The 25,597-nt window shown below is 54.1% G+C and overlaps 3 protein-coding genes and 1 non-coding gene across 7 annotated transcripts; 2 read left to right on the top strand and 2 right to left on the bottom strand.

Annotated features, from left to right (window-relative positions):
* The first annotated feature begins 1,222 nt into the window (after positions 1 to 1,222).
* LOC123793850 (U5 spliceosomal RNA) lies at positions 1,223 to 1,338 on the top strand. Its single transcript, XR_006780090.2, has one exon. It is a non-coding gene; the product is annotated as a U5 spliceosomal RNA (small nuclear RNA).
* Positions 1,339 to 4,549: 3,211 nt separating this feature from the next.
* On the bottom strand, positions 4,550 to 12,028 carry BTBD19 (BTB domain containing 19). 4 transcript variants are annotated; one of them, XM_087865829.1, is made up of 8 exons: positions 8,202 to 9,246; positions 7,777 to 7,990; positions 7,619 to 7,672; positions 6,421 to 6,480; positions 6,251 to 6,319; positions 6,042 to 6,173; positions 5,792 to 5,917; positions 4,550 to 5,189 (listed from the first exon to the last, which is right to left on the bottom strand). In XM_087865829.1, exons 1-8 carry the CDS (start codon positions 8,225 to 8,227, stop codon positions 4,992 to 4,994), a joined length of 879 nt encoding a protein of 292 aa, XP_087721955.1. In that variant the 5' UTR covers positions 8,228 to 9,246; the 3' UTR covers positions 4,550 to 4,991. The 4 variants fall into 4 exon arrangements, with proteins under 4 accessions (XP_087721955.1, XP_045655663.1, XP_045655666.1 ...); XM_045799715.2 differs by lacking the exon at positions 8,202 to 9,246 and adding an exon at positions 9,265 to 12,028 and having other exon boundaries at positions 5,080 to 5,631; XM_045799707.2 differs by having other exon boundaries at positions 7,777 to 9,246.
* On the top strand, positions 11,462 to 12,210 carry DYNLT4 (dynein light chain Tctex-type 4). Its single transcript, XM_045799717.2, has one exon. It carries the CDS (start codon positions 11,462 to 11,464, stop codon positions 12,185 to 12,187), a length of 726 nt encoding a protein of 241 aa, XP_045655673.2. The 3' UTR covers positions 12,188 to 12,210.
* PLK3 (polo like kinase 3) lies at positions 12,201 to 17,263 on the bottom strand. The gene is made up of 15 exons (XM_045799705.2): positions 16,852 to 17,263; positions 16,538 to 16,645; positions 16,333 to 16,449; positions 16,064 to 16,193; positions 15,895 to 15,982; positions 14,998 to 15,093; positions 14,713 to 14,911; positions 14,473 to 14,596; positions 14,197 to 14,288; positions 13,863 to 13,956; positions 13,644 to 13,727; positions 13,387 to 13,549; positions 13,120 to 13,249; positions 12,838 to 12,951; positions 12,201 to 12,728 (listed from the first exon to the last, which is right to left on the bottom strand). The coding sequence occupies exons 1-15, from the start codon at positions 17,215 to 17,217 to the stop codon at positions 12,537 to 12,539; spliced, it is 2,097 nt and encodes a 698-aa protein (XP_045655661.2). The 5' UTR covers positions 17,218 to 17,263; the 3' UTR covers positions 12,201 to 12,536.
* Between the last annotated feature and the right edge of the window lie 8,334 nt (positions 17,264 to 25,597).

Genomic DNA, 25,597 nt, shown 5'->3' with positions numbered 1-25,597 from the left:
CAAGCAGAGTGGCCTAGAAAAGCTGGCTAACATCACTTCCGCGTCTTCATCTATGAAATGGGAAGATCAGAGCCTACCCTGTAGGGTGCTTTTTTTTCCCCTCAGGGTTTTCAATGAACTCATTTAGGTAAGAAATAACCTGGTATTTCATAAGCGCTCTCTGGTTTTGTACTTTGTGTAGATATTAGCCGTGCTAAAAGTTTTTGCTCTGAGTGCTTAGGGAATAACCCTGAAACGTGAAAGTGTGTCCTGGTGTGGCAGCAACTGAACGGATTCCAGCCAGTTGGAGCTGGACCATCCCAAGAATGGTCAGTCCAGGGGCATGAATCACGTTCAGTCTCAGAGACAAGTCCCAGGACCTGCAGGGCAGCCCACCCTGGGTGGCACCTCACACCACTCAGTCCTCTGACTTCAATACCCTTTCGTGGCTCCCCATCCAGGACATGATGAAATCCAAGCCCTTTCCAGGGGCAACTCACTCTAGCCTCTGCCATCACTCCAGCTCTCTCCCAGACAGTGCCTAGCCAGACTCCCACCCTCATTCGGACACACTACACTCTAGACAGGCTGAATTACTTGCCGTGTGCATCTCCTACAATTCCACACAGGCAGTTCCCTCTGCTAAGAACACTTTTCCTCCTTGATGGAACCATCCTTTAATAAATAAACTGGACGCATCTCTTGCAGGAGGGGTAGTGATGTGCCTCCCAGGAGATCCCATGGCCCCTGAATGCCTTTGCTCTACCGTTTCTGGTTCTGCACTCGGGGCGGAGTATGCAATGATAAGCCGGCACCTCAACAATCCGGACTAACAGCCCCAGCCCCGGTATAGGGCTCGACACCGGCCTGGCACCAGCGGGAAGCACCCTTACCTCTCTGGGCAAACCCGGCGCAGGTTCCCGTGCAGACCGCAGAGAAAAGAGGGAGAGCTGCCACCCAGGGGTCCCCTTGGCGCCTCCCCGCCGCGACGGCTGGTGTCTTCCACCAGCCCGGAGCCGCCTGTGATTTGCATACCCATGGTGCACCACGAAAAGGCAGTTTCACGATGCTTGAGTTCCAGCCCCACGGAGACTTGTACACTATGGTAGGGCATGCTGCCTGCTCTAAACCTACGGTCCGTACAAATTTCAGGCAGGGAGCACGAACCGTGCAGACACTGAACAACCATAAGTGTGCTAAGTGTTGTCTTGTTCTAGGAGGTTCCAAGCGGGGGCGTGAGAGTATACTCTGGTTTCTCTTCAGATCGTATAAATCTTTCGCCTTTTACTAAAGATTTCCGTGGAGAGGAACAGTTGTGAGTTTTAACCCAATTTTTTGAAGCCTCATTGAAAGAGGCTCACTTTTCTGTGGTTTAAAAAATAGATAATGCTTGTAGTATTGGTGTGATTCTATACTTCTTTTAAGCTCTTTGTTTTTTTATAAAAATAAAGTGTAAATTTGTAATTGGTTGCTGTTATGCAGAGATAGGGATATTCTCCCGAAAGAATAGAAATAACCTTACTCTTTTTTCGTGTTGGGGTCAGTTATCTTTTTCTCGAGTTCTTTTTGCTGTTTTATTTCTAGTAGTGCTCAACTGTAAGTAATCCCAATTTATTTCTCGGTAAGGGAAAGAAAGTCATGCATGTTCCTTTTCGTATCTTTGGCTTGAGATACAGCAGGAAGGGGTGAACTCAGTAGTTGCTACCTCCCCTCAGACTCCCTAGCTGTCTGCGCCCCAGTTTGGTATGACTCCTTTCACACCGATGCACTCCCTTCCAACTCTCACTCTGGGCCGGTTTTTCATGCTGAAGATTCCAGATTCCTTACTATAAGGAAGGGGCTTAGTTTACTAGTAGAACCCAGCACTGGAAAAAATTGGACAAGTAATATAATCAGGATAAGTAATTTACGATCTCAGTGATAAATGCCATACAGAAGCATTATGAGAGAATGGATAGGGCCAGCCACCAAATGTGTCCTTGGATATTAGACCTAGCTCTTCCCACCTATCTGCATCTTCTTGTCCAAACTCATTTAATTCTCTGCCTCTAAATAACTACCATCTCATAGCTGGTGACGGTCCACAAATTTACAGCCATCGGCAGGTCCCATTGATGACCATACTCAAAGTGTATGTTTCATGCGGCTACGTTTCACCTACTCCACCCTGGTCCTAGAAGAGCTCTTGATGGATTCAGGCGAAAACCCCTCCCTAACTGTTCTCCTTAGACTGCACCCCATCCCCTCCTACCATTTTGTCCCAAACTTCCACACAACACACACAGAGAAATTGGGTGGTTTTTTTTTTAATGTTACTTTTTTTTTTAAAGGTTTTATTTACTTGACAGAGACAGAGCGAGCATAGCAGAGGGAGCAGCAGGCAGAGGGAGAGGGAGAGGGAGAGGGAGAGGGAGAGGGAGAGGGAGAGGGAGAGGGAGAGGGCTCTCCAGGGAGCCTGATGTGGGATCCTGACCTGAGCCAAAGGCAGCCTCTTGATGACTGAGCCACCCAGGCGCCCCAAGAAGAGACATACTCTTAATCACTGTGCTAGTGATGGGGTTCAGTACATGCTACCCCAAAATATAGTACCTTAGCATATTGAATATTTTAAGCAATTTGAGAAACCAGAAAAGTCACTGTCACCTCCCCATCCTACCCTACCCCACACCCTCCCTTCTCCCTCGGAACTGGTCATTAAAACCAAGTGAGCCCTACCCCCCTATACTGGAGGCAAGGAGTCATCCTAATCTCCAAGGTCAAAGGGACTACAAATCCAAACAGGCCTCGTTAAGTTTCCCCCAGTTTACTACACTTACCTCACACTTTTTTTTTTCTGAAGATTTGAGAGAGAGAGAGAGCGCACGCACACACGCAAGCGGGGGAGGGAGGGGCAGAGGGAGAGGAAGAAGCAGGCTTCCCACTGAACAAGGAGCCCATCCGGGGATGATGACCCGAGCCTAAGGCAGACGCTTAACTGAGCCAACTGGGCACCCCTACCTCATACTCTTTAAACCATCATATTCCTTCATCACTATCCACACTTCATCAAACCTAGCATAAAAATACTCGGGTTTAACCATTTCTTCTTCTTCTTTTTTTTTTTAAGATTTTATTTATTTATTTATTCAACAGAGATAGAGACAACCAGCTAGAGAGGGAACACAAGCAGGGGGAGTGGGAGAGGAAGAAGCAGGCTCATAGCGGAGGAGCCCGATGTGGAGCTTGATTCCATAACGCCGGGATCACGCCCTGAACCGAAGGCAGACGCTTAACCGCTGTGCCACCCAGGCGCCCCTTAACCATTTCTTCTTGTCTTCATTTCCTTATAAAGAGTCCCATATTACTAAAACGTATATTGGGGCACCTGGCTAGCTCAGTTGGAGTACGCAACTCTACTGATATTGGGGTTGTATGAGTCCCACGATGGGTGTAGAGATTATGTAAATAAAAACAAACAAAAAAAACAAACAAATAAATAAATAACACATCTTAAATAGATCTGTAGTCTTTTCTCCTGTTAATCCGTCTTTGTCAGTTTAATTTTCAGATCCAACCAGGGACCCTAAGAGGGCAAGGAAAGCTTCTTCCTCCCCCACACTACCTTTTCTTTTGGCAAAAGGAATCATGCTGTACTTGGTCTGCACTGAATTTTTTTTCCCAAAGGTCACAGATATCTTTCTACATCCTGGTAGAAATATATCATAATCAGTCTTCTAGGTTAAACCAGGACATCAAGTTCGTTTCCAATTCTCATTATCCAAACAACGCTATCATGAAGTGGTACTATGAGTAACCACATTTTCAGGCTTGAGAGGTAATGCCAAATACCTGTCTCTAATCCACGTGCAACATATTATTGTATAAAATCCCAGAGACAGAAGTTTAACCTTATTTTCTTCTAATCTACTGTCCTTCGTTTTAGATTGATAGTATCTTGGTTTACAGCTCTTTTAAAACTCTTTATGGAATAAAATAGCATTTAAATAAGGAAATAAAGTCACCACCTAACATTTACAGAGTACTGAGTAGGTGACAGGGACTGGGGAACAAAAGATAAGGCCCCACTCCAGGCCCAGGGGTCTTTCTTCAGGGAGATTCAGACCCTCAGGAAGACAAATGTGTAACGAATGAAAGAGGTAGCGTGGGGGGTCTACAAGAACTAAGAGAGTGAATGCACAGCCAGAAAATGCACTGCTTTCCGACAAGGGATGTAACGCAAAGACAGTAGTCGACAGAAGAGTTACCACTAGTAATTCTGAGTCCTGAGTCTGAAATAGGGTGTATTTTGTCCTGACAGCATTGGGGATGTTGAGTGCTTTAATACGGGGAGTAGGGCTGGCAATCTTAAGCAAGTCTGCTGCAGTGTGGGAAATGGTTGGCGGGAAGAGGGGCATGGCAGGCGCTGCACTCGAGAGAAGGCGGGAGGCTGTTAAGAGCTTGTTGCATTCATTCTGAACACAGACAGGACTGGGTGAACTAAAGCTAAGAGAACTGAACCAACTGGAAAGATCTCATAGGGGAGGAAAAATTACTCTCTGAGCTCTTGGCTGAGACCCTTGTAATAAACAGATTAACAAAAGAAAAACAAGTTTATTAACATGTATACCTCATGTGTACGTGGAAGATACCCAGGGAAAAATGAGTACCTCCCTGAGGCGGCCTAGAATACCTGCTGAAAAACCATCTTACGCTCAAGAGGAAAGAAAAGTGTAGGGAGGACAGTTACGGGGGAGCCTCCAGGAAAATCACAGTAAACAGGGTTTGTTAAGCAGAGTTCAATGGGTGCCTTCTCCGCTGAAATCCTGTGAGTTCATCATCCTTCTTTTCCTGGTACAGAGAATGAGACACCCTTACAAACGGAGATTTCCTTTTTAAATATAAATTTCCCTTACAAAAGGGTAACTTCTACTGTTTCCACAGCTTCCACTGTTTCTCAGAATAGTCCATTTAAAATAACCCTTAGCCCAAAGAGGCGTGTTTTGGGTTGGCACATTCTGCTACCCCTCAGTCTCTTAGAAGGTGGAAGCCACCGGAGGCAGATGTGAGAAAGAGGAGTAAGGCAAGGCTGAGATGCAGGTTTCTGGCTCAGACACCCACGTACATGAGAAACACGATGGGGGCAGAACTTGGGAAAGATGAGAAGGCAGCTCAATTTGGAACTGAGTCTGAAGTGTCTGTCCGGCATTTGGAGAGATCTCCAAGAGGTAGGTCTGGAATAAAGAGGGAGCTGAGCTGAAAACCTGTGGTGGTTATAAAAGTAAATGCGGCAGGACCGCGTGGCCAGAGTCCCACGAGAGTGTCAGGGTAAGGGTGCAAAGGAAATCGCTTTGGGGCCCGGCCCCGCCCCGCCCCAGCCACACCCACTCCCCCCCACCCCAACGGCGCAGGGCGAACTGAGATTCTTCCAGCGCCTGGCTCGCAGAGCATGCTGGGGGCGGAAGGCCCCTCTGAGCGCCAGGCATGTTGGGAGCTGTAGTTTGGGACAGGGCCAGAATTCCTCGCAAATCGCGGCCTTGGTCACTTAAAGGGCAGGTCCAGAAAGCAGTGATGCTCGCGGGGCAGGGTTCCCCTGCGGCGGCGGCACGGGGCGCCCCGGGCCGCATCCCCTCTCCGCAGAGCGTGGCACTTCCACGCCTCCACGATCTGCTCTACCTGCAGGGAAGGCCGGTCACGGCGAAGTCAGGCAGTACCCCCCGTCGCCCCGCAGACCCTGAGCCGTAACCCCCCACCCCTGCGCTTCCTCTCCATCCCCAACCCCCACCCCCACCCCCCGCTGCTGAGTGGATCTGAGTTTGGTTCCCCGCGTCCGCACCGGGATGAGCGGCTCCCGCTGGTTCTGCTCTTCCAGGGCGCTCAGCTCCGCCGGGGCCAGTAAGGCCAGTCTCAGCTCCCGCACCACCGGGGCCGCCACCTCGGCCACGGGCCGCTCCAGCACGGCCTGCGAACGCCAGCCCTAAGCCCGGACGGGCCGGGTACCTGCCCCGCCACCCGCTTGCCAGGTTCCTGCGCCCCAAGCCTCCTTCCGCATCCCCACCGCGGGGTCCCCCGTAGCCCCAGCTCACCGCGCCCACGCGCGCCCAGCTCCGGGCAGCCAAGACGAGCTCAGCCTCGTCCACACACAGCTTGTCGCTGCGCAGCAGGGGCAGCAACGCGGGCGCTGACAGCTCCAAGAAGCCGCGGGTCCGGAGCGCCTCCTGTGGGTCCAGGAGCGGGTCAGGGAGGAGCAGAATGAGGTGTGAGGGTTTGGGAGTGTGAAGATGGGGAGCGATACCTGGCTGTGGGCCTCTATGAAGGCTATGCAACGCTCCTGCAGCGGTCCCAGGCCAAAGGTTACGGCAACCTGGAAACCGAACGAAGGGCGTCAGGGAGGGAGGCCGGAAGGCCATGTAGTCCAGCCCTCCACGCCGACGCCCACCTACAAGCCTGTCCAGCAACACCCACCTGCAAGGCCTCACAAACCAGCTCCACATCCAGCACCTTCAGCACAAACCCCAGGCACAGCTGGGAACAGAAATGAAAGTGGTTGTGCCAAGGTGTCTCTGCTCCAGAACCCTAGCCCCACCCCAGAAGCAGTGAGCCACGCAGACAACTAAGCAGCCGCAAGCCCATCGTGACCTCGCAGATCCGGGGAGGCAAGGAATCGCCAGGGGCCGAGACTTGGCAAGCCCAAGGGACTAGACCTTAGGTCCAGCGGTCTACCTCCAGCACATTCCCCAGTAATCACACTAGATGAAAGCCATGTAAAAATCCACTCCTTTCTTCTTCCACTGTACCGGCTCCTGACTCAAAGACCCTTTCGTTTTAACCAGAAACTTGAATTTCATCCATGACCAGTCCCTTTCACCCTCACATCCAGAAAAGTGCTGGGTCATGCCAGGTCCACTTCTCTCAGAGTCATGCACCTTTCTCTTGGGCTTCCACTGCTACTTATCCCTGCTGGACTGGGGAGCCCTTCCCATCTCTCCCACTCACTTCTCCCTTAGCTCCAAATCCTCACTCCCTTACCTGAAACCTCCAATGAATCTCCATGCCCTCCGGGTAAAATAAAGTCCAAAATCTTGAAGGTCCTGCATGATCTAGCCCCTGGTACCCTTTCCAATCTCATCTGTTTTCTTCCTCTCACACTCTTGGTCCAGCCTCTCTAAATGGCTCGCTAGCTCCTTTTGTGCCTCGGTGACTAGAATGCCACTTTTCCACTCCCCCTCTGAGCAAACTCCTACCTGTTCTACCTGATCGAACACCGTGTTTCCTCCTCCAAGAAGTCTTCCCTTCTTTTCTCCCTGATGGCAATACCAGAGACACCCTCTGCAGAGTCTCGGCACCATATACCCTCATCTATCACCCTTCTTATGTCCCTGGGTTACAGGTTTTCATGTGTCTATCTCTCTTTGAAGAACAAGGATCAAGGCTGACTTATCCTGGCATCTATGGCATCAGCCATAAACACCCCATATGCCCCCACAGCACACACACAGCACGCACATATCCTTTTGCACACAGGCATACATAAAGGCCTATTTACACAGCTGTCCATGTGTCGGTACACGTGCCTCTCCAGGCCTGAGTGTGTGAGGCACGGTGTGAACAGAGCCCATAAAAGGAAAGAGAAATGAGACAGGGACCTGCCATACACACCCACCTCTCGCAGCTCCTCCAGCCCGTACTCCACAGCCGCTGTCAGCACCTCCAGCACCTGCAGAGTGGGCAGTCGCGGGAGTGGAAGAGAGTTTCTCCTGCCCCTCCCCCTCAGCCCACCTCCCTCCTTCTCTCACCCAGACCTCCGCCCAGCGGGCTCACAGAGTGGCGGTGCAGCCTGACACTGTTGGTGTACAGGAACTCCAGCACCGCCAGGAAGGCCTCAGCTGGCACGGTGCTTAGCACCACGGGGCTAGGCATCCCAGGGCCCAGCTTTGGGCCCAGAAGTCGTTGGAAGAAGTTGCATCTACAGGCCAACAAGCACCGGTGGGCAAACACCTCCTGCCGTTCTTGACCGACCACAAAGCAAACATCACTGTGGGAAAGGGGAGGAGAGAAACAGGGAAGAAGAGGCCGGTCTTGGGGTACAACTCTTAGGCTTTGCCTTTGCCCATTCTGGGCCTTCATTTCCAAATCTGTCATGTAAGGGACAGGTCTTAGTCCTTCCAGCCAAAGGTCTGCCATACACACTCCTGGATTCTAGTCCCAGCTCCACCCTATGGTGCCTCAGGCAAGTGACTTTATACCTTTGAATCTCAGGTTTCTCATCCATGAAATGGGAGAGTAATCCCAACGCCTCAGGCCTCAGAGGAGGTGGTGAGGTCTGATCACTGAGGAGGCACCAAGGCTGATGCAAGACTGCGCCTACCTACCCCTCTCCTCCCCCCCAGCCTGAGGCTTGAGGTAAGGGAAGCTCTTCTTGGCTCCTCCTCCACACTCTGCAAACTCAGCTTTTTCCCCACCTCCTCCAGGCAGGAGGGGGGAAGCGGCGGTGCAGAGCGCACTGGCGGTGGACAGATATGGCTGCGATACACCGTCATGAGACCAGACCACATTTTCCATTGTCACAATCACTTCCGGCCCAGCCTCCGGGCCTCCCCACAGCTTAGGGGGTAGGAGGCAGGAAATGCAGCTCGAGCTTCTGGAGCCTCCTAGTCCCAGGTCCAAGGCCAGGGGTTCACTACTCAGACCGGACTGCAATCCCCAAAGCAGTAGGGTTATGGGAGTCACCAAGCCTTGAGGAGCCCAGCTTTCAGGCGGTGGGGACAGAAGGCTACATTCCAGTTCGGACCAGCCCTGCCCCCGTATTCTATCCCTGGCTGCCGACACCACTAGCAGCCTGGGCAGTGAGCCCTAGGCAGCACCCTTGAACTACTTCCTGTCTGAGACTCTGGCTCACTCAGTCCCTTGAGCTTTGTTCCTCTTGTGAATCCCCCGTTCCCAGAACAGGGTCATCTGCTCCTCTGCCTCCCAGGGAGGGACTCAAGTTACATCCCATCTCTCAGGATCCAGGGGGCAAAGGGCTCTTCTCTGCCAGGAGCTCAAGAGCCAAAAAAGGAAGGCCTTTGCCTGAAGTCACACTGCTGCTCCGGGCTCCAGGCCCCACTGCCCACCCCCCACCTCTGGCTCTCAGGACATCATGGACACTGAGTGCCCTGTAGTCATTCTCCACACTTGACTTCCCCAGACTGAGTTCACCAGGGAGGAGGGTTGTCTTCCCCACTTCCTATGTACCCAAGGCTTCCTCAGTGTCATGGGGCCCAGCAAAGCCAGTTAGGGAAAACCCACAAACAGGGCCCACCCCCTCACCTGTATTGGGGATTGTTGAGAAGGCTTCGGAGTGCTGTGGAAAAGGGTGCAGCCTCCCCGTGCACAACCAGTCCTGGGGTCTCCATGGGTGGGGGGGGCAGGGGAGTAAGCGGGTAGAATAAGAGCCTAGCAGGCCTGCTGTCTTTTGGTCTGTGGGAGGTGGTAGGTGGGAAGGAGCAGGAGGCCTGGCCGGGCCCAGCAGCTGGTGTGGAGACTAGAAAGGCCTGAGAGGGAGGGGCAGGAGCTTGGGAAGCCTGTTAGCTGAGAAGCTAAAGTTTAGGGATGGGGCAGGAGAGGCCCAGGTTCCTTAAGAAGGCATCAGAGGCCAGTGGAAGAGGCCAGAGGCTGGGCTAGGGGATGGGGACTCGGGGAGGGGGCCAAGAGTGGCTGAGAGTGGAGCCGACTGGACTGGGGAGGAGAGGCTGGCAGCGGATGAGGCCCCAGCTGGGAGCCTGCCCAGGCAGCAGTGGGTGGGAAGCCTGTGGGTTTCCACGGAAACTGGAGCCCGGCTTGAGAGGCCCCGCCCATCTCCACAGGCCCAGGGAAAACTTTAGCTCTCAGAGGGGCTGGAAGCTGAGTGGAGGGTCTTAGCACCCAGGCCCCTGTCTGTCTTGGGTTCAGAGTTCAAACTCCCTGCCCTTCCTACCCCTCCCCTCACATGCACACAGGGTCAGGATCAGGTTAGCCAGGCCTGGGGAAGCCCCTCAACAGGGAAATTCCTCACCCCCATGGAGTTTTCAAGACCAAAACTGGCTGGTCTGAGAGGGGGCAGTCGTGTCCCTTCCAGAGGAAGGTCAGGTGAGGCGGTGTCAGCTCTGACAGAGGCGTCATGTCCTCTGGCATCCCTAAAATGCAACCCTGGTTAGGGGGCTGGCATTCTGGGCATCCAAGAGGTGTGGCCAGCTAGGGACAAGCCCTAGGGCACTGGGGTCAGCAGGGGTCACGAGGCTGGGCTTTGGTTCACCGCCAAGTCCAGTCACCACTGTTGCACCAGTGTTGCGTCAGGTCTGCTCCCACCGGCAGGGCCGATGGCCTCCCCTCCCCCTGCACACAGCCGAGCTGAGGAAGTCATCCAAGCCCCACCCCAGCTCTGCACAGGGAGCGGAAATGTTTGTCCTTGTTGAGGCTGATGGGGAGACAGAGAGCCCTGACCTCCTCCCTGTGGGCCCGGATCCTGATTCTCCTCAGCAGCCACCCCTGCAGGCTCAAGTCTCCCCACATCCCAGGCTTCTGCAACTTGCTCACAACAGAAGAGCCAGCCTTCACAAGGGGAGAAATGGACAGCAGCTCAAGAGCCCTGGGAGCCCCTCTCTGCATCTGCCCCTCGAGTAGTCCTTGTGGTGGTGGTATGCCCTGGGTTCTAGGCCCCTGTTAGCCCCTCTTCCCTGATGACTCAGGCACCCCCCACTCAGCACATACTCACAGCAGTAACACTTCCAGGTTAAGCCAGAGCCAGGACTGGAAGGAGGCAACCAAACAGGAGCGCCTGCCCAGTAACCCAGGGCAACTCCACAACACAAGGGGCCATTACCTTCCTGCCTGCCAGTCAGGCCGGCTGGGAGAGCAAACCTGGAGCTAGGAGGGAGTCTGGAAGCCAACAGCTGCAGGTGACTCAGGTGCCTGTGGGAGTTTCGGGAGAAGAGGGCATTCATCCCAGAACTGATTCTGGAGGTAGGGCCAGAGGCCAAATGCAGAGGGTGGAAGGAGCTTCCTGAGTCACCTGCCTCCAGCCTCAGCCAAGCAGAGGGCGATCTTTGTGTCCGCCACCCTAGAAGCAGGTAGGGGTGGAAGACAGCTGGATTCAGTACCCACAAGGCTAGAAGAATCTGTGGGGTTGAAGGAGTTGGGTCTGTATCTCCTTCTGGTTAGGGGTTTGAGGCACCAGTCTAGGCTGAGGCGAACCAAGGGCAGACTTATCTCCCCCTTCTGCTGGCGAAGTCAGGTGGAAGGGAGACTAGGAGGTGTCCTTAGAGCTCACTTAGCTAACCTCCATGGTGCCCAGGGGAGAGTGAAGATCAGGGGGCAGGGGCTAGCCCAGGATGATAGTCTGAGCAGCACCGCTTATGTCCTTAACGGCCCTTAACCCTCTAAGCACCTAGGAATCCACGCAGTTCCGGACTATTTGATTCACCTGTCCCCAGAACACAGGTAAGAAGGAGTTGGGGGTAAAAACCCTCATCATGGAGTAAAAGACTGGATGGGGTACAAAGACGGCCAGTTTAGGCCATCATGTCCAAGTGTGGGTCTTCCAGCCACCAGGTCCATGGCTGGCAGGCCTGTGCCCCCCGGACGTCAGGAAGAGGACACTATCAAAGACCCCGGGCTGAAACTATCGCTGGTGAGGCCTCCAGGCCACCTGCCCAGTATTGATGAGGCCCGACTGGCAGGTCTGGGCCCGTCCTCCCGTCGTGGCTCTGTGCTGGGCCCAGCCTCATCCTTCTCACGTCGCAACTCGCTGGCAGGACCAGGTTCAGGTCCTGGGGGTCGGCGACCATCTCTGGGCCCAGTGCCTCCTCTGGGCTCAAGGGTTAGCTTCTCAGGGCTGCCGCTGGCCCCCCTGCGTCGGGTGGCGCCCTCCTACCGCACAGAGCCTGCGCCAGGGGAGCGCTGGGAGGCTGCTCGCGTACAGCACTCCCTGGAGGCGGCGCTGGCCACCAGGCTGTGCCACGCCTGCTACTCGGGCACCGAGGCCGGGCCGCTGGCTCAGGAGCTGTGCGAGCTGGTGCGTGTGCGCCTGCGTGAGCTCTGTCCCCCACGCTACAAGCTGGTGTGCAACGTGGTGCTCGGGCCGCGCGCCGGCCAGGGCGTGCACGTGGTCAGCCGCGCACTCTGGGACACCGAGCACGACGGGCTGGCCTCCGCCGCCTTCACCAACGCCTCCCTCTTCGCTGTGGCCGTGGTCCACGGGCTCTACTGCGAGTGAGGAAGCCTCCAAGTTCTGCAAAAACGGTTTATTATCCCAGGAGAAGGCCCTCCCCGGGGCTCAATCCCAATAAATAAATGTCTGTCAATAAATAAAAGTGGTCCATAAATAACACCCCCTAGCTGGGGACTAAGGCTCAGGCTTTTCTCGGAGAAGGGGTAGGAGGCTGCTGGGACAGGCAGACTCCCACCCCAGTAAAGCTGGTCCCTGATTCCCTGGGGGATTCAGCCCAGAGCCCCCAGTGAGGCACCAAAGGGACAGGGAGGCCCACAAAGGTAAGGGCCAGAGCCTTACAGGCACAGGCCTCAGACCTGAGGCTTATGTCATGGCCTGCCCTGCAGGTTAGGGCCTAGGCTGGGCAGCGGTCCCGGAGCAGACGCAGAGCATAGCGGAGCCGCTGCCGCAGGTCTGGGGAGCAGCCCAGCTGCCGAAGGTGGGAAGCGAGGTAAGTACAAGCACTGCGATTGCGGGCCACGAAAGTCACAAGCAGGGGCTCCCAGCCACTGAGGATCAGCTTGGTGTGATCTCCATAGAAGTTCACCTGTGCGCAGAAGGGGGGCACTGATCAGGGTCTAGGCCGCCGGTCCAGTTTCCTCCCCAGCACCATGGGGCTCCCAGACCCTCCCCCCGACTCCAGGAGGGGTTCTCACCTGGACAGTGCCGTCACTGAACAGCATGAGTAGGGCCTGATCCGTCTTGACCCACTGCAGCAGGAGTGGGGGGACAGGCACCTCCACCTCTTCCACACTGGGCAGATCTCCACCCTGGGAGCAGGAGCAGGTCACCTGTCTGACAGGAGTCACGCCCCTGCCCCTTGATGTCTCCCTTAGAGGTTCAGCCTCTAGCTCGGAGTCCCCACCCCTCCCGCCAAGAGGAACAGGAAGGGATTAGGATGTGTTCGTCCTCAGTGTGCCCCACCGCAACCCGCACACCTTCATGAGATGCTGTTGCATGTAGGAGGCAAAATACCGGAGGACACCCAGCTGCGGCTGCAGGGCCCGCGGCACAGCACCCACGGGGAAGGACGAGTGCTGGGTGCTGGTGGGGTTGTAGTGCACAGTCCTGGAGGAGAGGACACGAGAGGTCAGTGGGAGCCCGGCACTGACGCCCGTCCCTGGAGACCCCAGGACACCCAGTGCAGGAGCACACCCCTGCTGGGCACAACGGCCAGATACAAGGCACTCCCGGACAGCACTTACTTTCTGTTGGCTGAAAGGGCCATGTGCGTGCCATTGTTGAAAAGCACAGCCACACGGCGGCTGGACAGCTGATACCCAAAGCCAAATTTGTTGGAGTAGTCAACCCACTTGCTGACCCATACCAAAGGCTCTGGTTGTGCAAGGGGAGCTGGGTTCTGTTCCGCTGTCATGGAAGAGGAAGGAAGTGAGGACCTGTTCCCAACCTTTCAGCCAGAGAACTCCCAACCGCCACTCACCGTTCCGGACCCCACCCTTACCTGGGGGCATGAAGGCTAGGCAGTTTCTCAGCGCACAGAGGGCTGACTCCACCACTGTGGCCACAGTCAGACCTTCTTCAAACCCTGAGGGGAACAGGGCACCGGGAATTCGGCATTAGTTCACCAGGACACCGGCCATGTCTCTCTGACACTCCTTCCCTCTGACCCTGGTCTCAGCCCCGACAACCTCTAGCACCTCTCATCCTCCTGGCTGCTCACCATCTCCGCTGCTCGCCAGTGTCCCACGGGGTGAGCTGTCCTCCGGCGCTGTCTCTACCAAGCTGAGGGGGGCTGGACCGGAAGCTGCTGGAGCCTGGAGGGTTGGGTAGGGGAAGGGAGTGAGATAGGCCTCAAAATCCAAATCCTCGAGAGTCCATGGCCCAGCCTTGCCCTGGCAGCCAGGGCACCCCAGGTCAGCCCCGCCTGGCTAATGAGACACAGCCAATTAGGCCGCCACGAGGCTAGATGCTTCAGTAGCTTCTTTTATCCCAGGCTTCCTGCAGCAGCTAGGGTGAGAGTGAGTCAGGGCACATGACCCATGTGAGCACCTCACCTCAGGTCTGGCATCCTGATGGCCAATGGACATCCGAGTGAGGCCGTTCACCAAACAGGAGACCTCGTCCCGCTCCTCAGGATGGTTTTTACCTGGGTGGGGGAAGATATAACCCTCATATCCTGTCCACCCCCACCCCTGGGCTTCCTGCAGGGATACAGATGGGCACATGCTCTCCCCAGGGGTTCAAAGGCATTCACTCTCATGCCCCCACAATATATGTACCAAGACTCCTGCCACGCTATATGCTCAAAACCACTGACATTCCAGACTTACTCTTCTTCTTCCTGCCAAAGAGGCTCTTGGTAACTTTGACAAACAGGATCCTAGCTGGGTTAAGGGGTATCAGGTCTGGGACTGTCACGCAGCTGCTGACAGGGAGCCGGTCAGGGGTGTAGCCCTGAGGAGGGAAGTCATGTGAGCAAAGAAGGGAGGCCCCAGGAGACCTGTCACCTACCCCCACTGGATCCCCTGGGAACATGCAGACTTGACTTAGATGTCTGGGGAGCTACAGACCTTGGTAAAGAAGTCATGGCGCAGGATCTGGTCAATAGAGGGGCGGTCCTGAGGCGAGGCTCGAAGGATGGCAGCCAGGAGCTGCCGGGCAGGCAGTGAGAGGCTGGCGGGCAGTGTGTAGTGAACCTGTTTGATGCAGCGATATGTCTCCTTCAAGTCAACCGTCTCAAAGGGGGGGTTCCCACAGAGCAGTGTGTACCTGCAGGGCAGAGATGAGGTCAGGAGCAGAGCAGAAGGCACACCCCACCGGGGCACCCCCAGTGTACAGATGACCCCGGGACTCACATGACACAGCCCAGAGACCACACGTCTGCCTCGGGGCCGTGGCCCTGTCTCTGCAGCACTTCTGGAGCCACATAGTTGGGGGTGCCACAGATGGTTCTGAAAAGGGATAGGGAGGAAAAGAGGAGAAGATTCAGATCCAGCCTGGCTAGCCGCCCCCCCCCCACCTTCCCTGCCCCCACTGTGAGTCCAGACAAAGCAGCTGCCTGTCACCAAAGGCAAGAGAACTCCTGCTTGTCCTGGGACAATGGATGCTGGGGACAGCAGCTGAGTCCCCGCCCACCCGCCTGGCCCAGCTGCTCAGGACAGGGGGAGGCCTTGACCCCCACCCCAGCCCCCTCCTCCAACGTTAGCAGAGGGTTCATCATGGACCCTTTCCTCAGTCCCCCACTCCCGTCTGTCAGACACCCACACAGGCTGTCACCTCCTATGGTCTGTGCCATACACAAACCAACACCAGCTGTCATATTCCCCCAAAACACTCATCGGCCACACATGCTATCTGTTGTCACTCACACCCAGTCATCGTGGCCACAGCAGGGTTTTCTTACACAGGGTGTCATGTCCTGCCATTCCCACCCTCTGTCTGTCTCACACACATTGCTTATGTCACCTTGCCCCATCCGTACACAGGATCAGGTCAGACATCTCTGAGAATCCTTACACCCCCACCTGTCTCAGGACCTCAAACACCAACAGGACCCTCAACCTTTCCACCCGTCCCAGTGAGCCCAGCTGCCACCTCCACCTTCCCCCCCCCCACACACACACCCATCATCCCCTTCCCATCTATCACACACACACTTCAGGCGGTCATCATGCCTCCCACATACATACTCACTGTCACGCACGTCATCTGTGTCACACAGACCTTGGCCACCCCTCTCCTCAAACACTCACTTCTTCCTATGTTCCGGGGGTTCCAACCGGGTTGCCAGCCCAAAGTCCCCCATCTTCAGTTCCATGTTCTCAGTGATAAAAAAATTCCCTGAATGGGGGCAGAGAGGTGTGTCAGAGTCTTTTCTCTCTGCCTCCCCAACCCCCAGTCCTGCTGGCCCAGGAGTCTCACCCAGCTTGAGGTCGCGATGCAGGATGCCCCGCTGGTGCAAGTACTTGAGTCCGGAAAGGACCTGGCGCAGGTAGTAGCGCACCTCGGGCTCCAACAGAGTGTGCCGGGCCTTCCAGATGTGGGCCAGGGACTGCGGAGAGCCACCGGGTCAGCCCCTGATCCGCCCTCTCCGACCCTCCCTCCATCCGTGCTCGCTGAGGAAGAGGCAGCGCTCCAGCTTTGGGTCTCAAGGGTCCCTTTTCCCTCTCCCACTCTCAGTCATGGCTCACCTTTCGGCTGCAGAGCTCCAGGAAAATGTATATGTTGTCAGCATCCTCAAAGTGGTGCGAGAAACGCACTATGTGGCGGTGCTGCAGGCCGCGGTGCAGCTCAATCTCGTTTAGGATCTGCAGTGGGGGCGCGGGGTGGTCATCCCTCAAGGGCTCCCTCACCACTGTCCCCGCCCCACCCCTGGTCCGCTGGGCCCGGGCCCACCTTCTCGCGCTGATGCGGCTTGGTGATGCGGCTCTGTGAGATGACTTTGACCGCGTAGGCGTTGCCGGTCTCTGTGTCAGTGGCCTCATAGCAGCGGGCAAAGCCCCCCTGTGGGGAGCGGGCATCAGGCAGAGCGCTCCAAGACAGCCAAGTCTGGCCCGCAGAAGTCCCCGCGCCGAAGACAAGCGTCCCCGCGCCGAGGAAAAGCGTCCCCGCGTCCCCGCGCCCAGGACAAGCGCCCCCGCCCCACCCGGCGCGGTCAAGGAGGTCAGCGGGACCTCCCCCCTCGCTAGCACACCACCCCACCAGTTCACCTTGCCCAACAGGCGGCCTTTGAAGTAGGTGCGACCGCTGCGCGGGTCGGTGATGAGGCGCCCTGGGTCCGTCACCGGTGGCCCAGCCAGCATCTCCAGCTCAGGTCCCCGCATGGCACTCTTAGGCGGCCCGGGCCCGGCAGGGGGCGCGGGCGGGGCGGCCGCACGCGGGAAGGGGCGCGGGGATAGGAAGCCGGCGGCAGGCTCCATGCAGGCGGTAAGTCGCAGCGCGGGCCCGGCTTGTTTCGGTTCCGCCCGGCCCGGACCGCGCGTGGAGCTGCCGGGATTTGCTACGCGGCGCTCGCGCCCGAGGGAGCCCGGCGTTTTTATCAATGAACGGCTGTCTCCTCCCCGGCTACTCGTCATTAAGAGCCCGCCCCCTTCCAGGCGGCGAGTCACCTAGAAGCCACGCCCCTCCTCAGGCCGCACGTCACCGAGAAGCTCCTCCTCCCACCCAATGCAAGTCCAGGCCCAGCCTGCTACCCACGCGTTAAAGACGCAACCGTACTGATAGTCACCGTGCGGGTGCGACCAGAATGTAGGGGTCAGCCGTTTCTCCATACCCCACTCCCTACGCCCTGGTGACCGAGGGTCCCGTTCATGGGGGTCTCTTTCTTTCCCCATCTTTCGGGGCTTTTTCGGAAGTCTGAGTGGGGCTGGGTATCTGGGGAACTTCCCCAAGCAACTACACAGACCAGCGATCCTGGCGGGAAGGGAGAGGCAGGGGCGGCGCTCGCTTTCGCCAGGGGGCGTCACCAACACTCCCTTTAGAGTCCGCGAGATCTTCCGCGGGTCCCACGCCCTCGGCCAGTCCGCGGGCCCAGCCCTGTACTACCCCCTTTAGGGCTTGGAAAGAATTGCACACTCCTGAGCCTTGGGACTGCTTGGGACGGGCGGGGGCGGGGGAGGAGGGGGAGGCTGCCACGCTGAGTTTTGGAGTCAAACAGCCCAGCATACAAGGTTTTTACCATGTGCCTAGTCGCATCCTCTGTTACCCTCCTCCACAAACTTGAGAGTTAGATCTCGGGGTCTGGCGGGGTCCCCTATTACCTTTACCTGAAAACACCTAGTGCCTTGAGTCAGCAGTCAGAAGGCCAGAAAGTGAAGAATGGGAATTAGGCTTTTCTCAAATCTAGTGATGGACAGTTGGGCAGGTGGTCCTGGGGCCATGTGGACCGCTAGACCCCTAGTTCATGCCCACCCTCCCCAGGGCCAGAAACAGAGAGAGGTGGGGTCTTAACCCCTCTGGAGTGTTTGTCCCAGTTATCACAGGCCTCCCCCTGGCCTTGTCCTTCTCACCTCTCTGCCCTTGCTCTGTCCCATTCGATCAATTATGAAGCCATTCAGCCCTTGAAGATCTATTGAGAGAACTTGCTAAGTGCCAAGCACCGGCTGAGCAAGGCTGCTCGAGCTCGCAGCCCTCATTTAGTTCACCCTCTGCTCGAGGGAAACAGACAACAGGCAAGTATAGGAACAAGGTCATCACAGGCTTTGAAAAGTGCTATGAAGAAAGTCAACAGAAGAGTAACCAAAGAGCTTGCTTTAGAAAGAGTAGCCAGGAGAATCAACAAATATTGATTAGAACCTAATTCCTGTCGGTTTTATCTCCCAAAAGCTAAAAGTCTCTGCAAAGTACCCACTTCCCTGCATCTTCCCCTCACAGCTTAATCTGAGTTGTAGTCACTCCCGGTGGGATTACTGATCATTGCCACGGCACCTGGCTGCTCTCCCCACCTTTACTGTCATGTCGGTTGCATCCTCCCTCCATGTTGCCCGCCCACCCAACCCTTCATCAGGCCCTCTAACCTTGCCTTTCATGGCCACTGATGGGAGAAACCAAACAGCCTGAAATGGGGATAATGACTAATAGTTCAGATGGGTGGGGGGAGTGGGAGGTAGGGGGGGCGGCTGGCTTAAGCACCATAGTCAGGAGTTTGGTCTTAATCCTACAAGCCAACCATTTTCCAGTGGGGAGATGGTAGTGGTGGGGCCAGAAAGGACAGATCTACAGAGAAAATGGGGCTGAAGCATGTGTAGTTTGAAAAGGCATATTTGAGGTTGCAATTTTATATTTGGCAAAATAAAGCAAAATGTTTGTATTAGATTGGCAGGGCTGCCATAACAAAATATTATGTACTAGGTGGCTTAAACAACAGAAGTGTATTTTCTCATAGTTCTGAAGGCTGGAATCCAAGCTCAAGGTATTGACAAGTTTGATTCTGTTAAAAAGAAAACCATAGGCCAAAATGGCGTTACTTGGACCAGGCCAAGTCACCAAACCAGGGCTTAATACTGACCTAATTGCAGTTTCCACCCCCTCCAGAAATATAAATCTTAACCTGTCAGGAATTTTCTTATAGGTGCTAGTAAGTCTTCCACATGACCCTCTCCATCCCCCCAAAGAAAGACGAGGTGATCTGCCTAAGACCCCCGCTTTTCCTCCTAGGAAAGTGACCTTGCCTGAAACAATGCTTTCTTTTATTTTGCTTCTAACTTTCCTGCCCCAATCCCCTTCCTACAACAACTTTCCATTTTGTACAAACTCCTCAGATCCCTCCTCAGCTTGCTCGATGGGATTCATGACTCATTTAATGAAGCCAATTAGGTCTTCAAACTTACTTAGTTGAATTTTCCTTTTTAAGATTTTTATTTATGGGGCACCTGGGTGGCTCAGTCAGTTAAGGATCTGCCTTAGGCTCAGGTCATGACCCCGGGGTCCTGGGACTGAGCCCCGCATCCGGGCTCCCTGCTCAGCAGAAGCCTGCTTCTCCCTCTGCCTCTCCCCCTGCCTGTGCTCTCTCTCTTTCTCCATCAAATATAAAATAAAATCTTAAAAAAAAACCAAAAGATTTAATTGAGTGAGAGACCGAGAGAGGGCACTTTCAGTAGGAGCAGGGGGAGGAGGAGAGGGGGAGGGAGGCGGCTCAATCCCACAACCTTGAAACCATGACCTGAGCCAAAATCAAGAGTCCAAGTCTCAACCGACTGAGCCACCCAGGCGCCCCTGAAGTTTGTTTTCTCAGAAGAAATTGAGGCCTCTCTCTTAGTTTGTAGATGGTGGTCTTCTCCCTTTGAGTTCACATGACCTTTCTTTTCTTTAACTTAAGTATAATTGACATACATGTTATATTGATTTCAGGTACACAACATGGATTTGACAATTCTACACGTCACCCAGTTCTCACCGCTCTAAGTGTAATCACCATGTGTCACCATACAGCATTACTGTAATACTGACTACCTTCCCTATAATCTCCCCTGTGTGACTTATTTTATAACTGGAAATTTGTACCTTTTTTTTTTTTAAGATTTTATTTATTTGTCAGAGAGCGTGCACAAGCAGGGGGAGCGGCAGGCAGAGAGAGAAGCAGGCTCCCCGAAGAGCAAGGAGCCTGATGTGAGACTTGATTCCAGGACCTTGGGATCATGACCTGAGCTGAAGGCAGACACTTACCCGACTGAGCCACCCAGGCGTCCTGAAATTTGTACCTTTTAATCCCCTTTATTTACATGACCTTTTTCTCCGTGTGTCCTCATCTCTTCTTCTTGCAAAAACCCCAGTTGAGCGTCTGCCTGCGGCTCAGGTCATGATCTCAGGGTCCTGAGGTCAAGCCCTGTGTGTTAGGCTCCCTGCTCAGCGAGGAGCCTGCCTCTGCCTCTCCCTCTGCCACCCCCTTGTGCTCTCACATGCATGTGTGCGCGCGCTGCACAGCCTCTGAAATAAATAAATAAAATCTTAAAAACAAACAAAAAAACACCAGTCGAATCAGACCAGGGCCAACATAACAGCCTCATTTTAACTTACTTACCTCTTTAAAGATTCGGTCTCCAAATACAGTCACATTCTAAAGTACGGGGGGGTTAGGACTTTGTACAGAAGTCAAAACCCTACCTCCACCCATCTTAGGTCTTCAGATGAAGCTCTTCAATAAAAACATGAACGAAAGAGAAACAAACACAAGTTTATTAACATGTATAACTTATGAGGAACTCTGTCCTCTAGCTTAGAATTCAGGCTTAAATACCATCTTAATAGGGAAGAGGGAAGGGAAATATAGGCCTTTTAGGGAAAAGTAAATGATTTCTAGAAACGATGAATGGACCCTTAGAAGAATGGATGGGAGATATGATAATTTGTGACCAAGTTCGTCGGGATGTGGTATAAACTTCTAGTTTCCTCTCCTGTGATATGAGAAGAAATTCCCAGGAAGGGCATTTATGCCCATTGAGTCCCTTTAGAGATCCATCTTTAGTCAGATAAGGGGAGTTCAGAGAAGGCCTCTCCCTACATTTGCTGTTTTTTAAGTACCTACAGTTCAAAATAGTCAATATACCGAAGTGGCATATTGGGTGCCATATTCTGTTACTCTTCGCTGTCTTCTCCCCTTGGGAGGTTAACAAGATTTTTGAGCTCTTCTCCAGAAACCAGGACACCAGGAGGAGATCCTCCTGAATGTCGTAACTAAAGGGCCTGGCAGTTTCCTCCGCCACCTCCCTCAGTGTAACATATGCTACCATGAATGGGTCTTATGCACCTGCCACGCACCGGGCACTGGGCTAAGCATTTATGCTATTGACTGCTCACAGCAGCCTTATGATGTGGTTGATTATTCCCATTTCACAGATGAAGAAACTGAGGCTCAAGGGGTTAAGCTGTTCGCTCAAGGTCACATACAGCTCGAAGGAGTAGAGTTAAGTTCTGAACCCAAGATGTCTGACTCCAATATTCACCACTGCCTGACTTTTCTGGGGGGGGTGGTGTCACTGTCCTTGCACCTGTCCTCCTTCTACACTGCTCCATGTCTCCTTGTCCCTGTTACTAATGCTCTTTCTCTTCCCCCGCCCCAAGAATCTCACAATCGCTGCCCAAGCTGAGGTTTTTCAGAGTTCTCCGGGTCTCCATCCGCTATGAGTCTCCATCCCCTAGAAGATGCTGTCTCCAGTTTAGCACATGTCCCACATTCCTCGCCCCCTTGGCAGCTCAGAGTCAGAATCTCTCTCTCTTTCTTTAAGATTTTCTTTCTTTCTTTCTTTCTTTCTTTCTTTCTTTCTTTCTTTCTTTCTTTCTTTCAGAGAGAGGGAGAGCACGAGCAAGGGGAGGGGGAGAAGCAGAAGGAGAGAGAGAATCTCCAGCAGACTCCACGCTGAGCACGAAGCCCAACGCAGAGCGCCTGGGTGGCTCAGTGGGTTAAGTGTCTGACTCTTGATTTGGCTCAGGTTGTGATCTCAGGGTGGTGAGATTGAGCCCCGTGTCAGGCTCCGTGCTCAGTGCAGAGTCTGCTGGAGATTCTCTCTCTCCCTCTCCCTCTGCCTCTCCCCCTCTGAAATAAATAAATAAAATCTTTTTAAAAGAAAGAGTCAGATGCTTAACCCACTGAGCCACCCAGGCGCCCCTCAGAATCAGAATCTCTTGACAGTGTCAGGTCACTGAGGTCATGGGAGTCCTTCAAGAATGAGAGCTGCCAAGGGGCGCCTGGCAGTAGAGCATGTGACTCTTAATCTCACGGCTGTGAGTCTGAGCCCCATATTGGACGGGGAGCCTGCTTGAAATTTAAAAAAAAAAAAAATGAGAGCTGCCAAGTAAGGGTAGAACTTGGGAGGGGGCCTGAAATCAGCAATAAGATCTCAGGTGTCTTTGGTGGGTGCAGAGGCTGAGTACCAGAGCCAAACCCGAGAGACGCTAAGACTACAGTGGCATTTCATGTTCACCACGTGCCATTCCGAGCACTTGATAAATACTCATGCATTTCACATTCACAGCAATTTTATGAGAAAAGTATTATCCTCCCTATTTCCCCATGGGGAAATTAAACCCAGAAATGGTAAACGTCTTGCCCAAGGTCACAACGGTGGTTCACAGTGTTCGGATTTGAAAATCTGGGCAGTCTGGCTCCAGACTCCGTGCTGTAAACCGCCAAGCCGCATATCCGACCTTGGGCCGCGAGGAGGGGAGAGGGGCACGGGTGCTTAGGACCAGAAGAGAGTGAGAGGCAAGAACCAGAGGACAAAGGGTGGAGTAAATGATTTACAGGTAGACTGGTTCACTCTCCCGGACCATAAACCAAAGGGACCTGTCAGCAGCTGGGAAGGGAGATAAAGTGACTCAGGAGGGAAGGGCTGGGTGGGGACTGGGGAGTCCCCTTCCTGGAGTAAGGCTTCAAGTCCTGTACCTTTATCCATGGCTCTGTGGGAAACTCACAGCCCAGTGATCCAGAGTGTTGGTAACAGGCCAGAGGGTGAGGGCCACAGAAGCAGATGGGGGTAATGATTGCAACGCAGCAGCCTGCTTGTCCTCAAGGAAGCTCCCACGATCTCAAGGCCTGAGCTCCTCCAGTCCCAGGCCTGGCCCCCCAGGTACAAGACTCTTTAAGTGGTATGCAGCTCAGAATGCTCTAGAAAAGCCACAGATCAGAGCTTAGGAAGCGTTGCATGGCCATGATGGCTGAGGCCCCGGAGCTGGTATCTCACCCTCCCCAGGAGAGGACCTGGGTCTTCCAGACCTTGGGACACATGTGCGCGTGCACGCGTGCACACATACACACACACACAGAGTCCAGTTCTTTCCTCATATTGACATCTCACCTGGCTCACCTGGGGCCTAGAAAGAGAACATGACTCTTCTGGCCATGAGTAGTTTCCCAGACCTTGTTCACCCAGGAGTTTTCTCACAAAAAAGGGGAAGGAGGGCCAGATGTCTTTCAGGCGAAAAGGGAAAGAAATAAAGAGGAAAAGAAAAGCCTGCCTGGGCTCAAGTCCTCCTCAGCTCTATTGACGGGAGTCAGATACGGTCCTGTACTCACGGGCCGCACGGGCTGGAAGACAGATGAGCCCTGCAGACAGGTCACTGGCCAGTGTGATGTGCTGCTGAGAGACGAAACCTGGAGGGCTTGGGGGGGCAGGGGGAAGATCATGGAAAGCTTCCCTGAGGACGCTCTGAGCCGGACCTTGCAGGAGCAGTGAACGGTAACTCGGCCAGAGGCTGGTGATGGGCGCAGAGGTGGGAGATCTCAGAAGGCCTTGTGTACCCTGCTGAAAAGCCAGGACCTGGCACTGTTTGGCCCGGGGACGGGCCGGAAAGGCTTCAGCGGAAAAGTCTCTGCCTCTTCATTTCTGAAAGATTGCCCGGTTCTGGGACACAACAGAGGACAAGCAGGTGGAAACTAATCGGAACAGACTTGACTCTTCATGGCAATAGCGGCCGGGCTAACTGCCTGCAGTGTTCCAGGCTCGGGGATATTGTTTCTTTGAATAATCCCAACTGCCCTGTGTGGAAGGTGTTACTGATCTTGTTTTGTAGAGAGAGAGAAAGCTGCAGTCCAGAGAGATGAGGTAACTTGTGCAAGGCTACAGAGAGCTAGAATTTAAACCCAGGTTTGTCTAACTCCCAAGCTTGTGCTCCTAACCTCCTCTCCACGCTTCCTCTCTTCAGGAAATGCTTGTGGGTGAGAATCAGCTCACAATATGGGAGAAGGAGCTTCCCAGTTCAGGTCAGAAGCGGGACCACCACTGCGTCTTTGCGGATGATCTCAGCACTGGGTGGGTAGTCGAGCTGGTGCCTCAAATATTATTTCCTCTGTTTGACAGAGGAAGAAATTGAGGCCTAAAGTAGAAATGGCCCCTCAGGATGCTAGATACCCTTAGAAGTCAAGATGCTGGACACAAGGCTGAGGGAAGTCTGCATCCCTAGGCCTGAGTCCCAGACCTGTGGTCTTGTCAGCCCTGTGGAATAGGGATGGGGAATGGTCAAGCCAGGACCCCCAGAGCCTGGACCAGAAGCCTAGCAGTGTGGCCAGTGCACAGGACCCTGGTCCCAGGGCTCAAGCCCTTGTTTAGGCCCAACTGGGCCACTTCCAGCCTTTGGAGTTGTGGGACTGAATAAAGGAAACTTCATTTAAAATACAGTCCGGTCACGAGAATGGGGGGAGCCTCACACCCTACCAATTTGTCCTCCATTGCAGACCCCAACTGGAAGAAACATACCTTGCATTTTCCAACTGGAAAGGACCTAGTTTATTACGCCTGCAAGGGAGAAAGATTTTTCCTTGTATAGCAAGAGTCCAGCCAATGAGAAGTTGCTACAACTCAGCCAATGAGAAAACATCACCAGCCTCCAGTGGACTTTTGCTCCAAGTAGCCCCTCTCAACTTCCCCTTTTTTTCTCTATATAATAACATTCCTCTTCTTTCTTCTCTGGACTTGCCTTTGGTTTGCTGTAGCTTACATACCCTGAATCGCAATTTCTCTATTTTTGAATAAGCCATTTTGCTGGTAAAATAACCGGCTGTTTTATTTTCAAGCTCGACCAAGTCCATCAACTCAGGCTTTGAATACTGCCTCTGATGACCGAGAACAAGTCATTTACGTCTTGGAGCCTCGTCTGTAAATGGGGGTGATTCCTTCCTCATGTGGTTGAGATGAGGGTTCCATGAAACGCTGACACAGTAGCGCCTTGCACGCAGGGCCTGTCAGGCAGTGCTCTGTGGTCACTAGCTGGTATTATAACAATTTATCATCATGCATCTATCTTCTCACCTGGAGCGTGGGACAGTAATCCCTGTCATCCTGGTTTCAAGGACATGGTGTCATCTGTGTGAGTTGTAGAGTCGGGGCACATGGCACTTTTGCCACCCAAAGGCCAGCCCAGCCCTGCAGGGGGAGGGAGACACATCTAGTTCCCAGGCCCAGGGGAAGCTGGGTGACAGCCTCAATCCATCAATGATAACCTCAGTCCAGCTAAGCTTTATGG

This window comes from Ursus americanus, chromosome 12, assembly GCF_024610735.1.
Source record: "Ursus americanus isolate L20-20 chromosome 12, mUrsAme1.1.p, whole genome shotgun sequence".
In the NCBI taxonomy this organism is placed as follows: Eukaryota; Metazoa; Chordata; class Mammalia; order Carnivora; family Ursidae; genus Ursus; species Ursus americanus.
The sequence above is the reverse complement of the archived record's forward strand: the minus strand, read 5'-3'. Positions and strand labels throughout refer to the sequence as shown.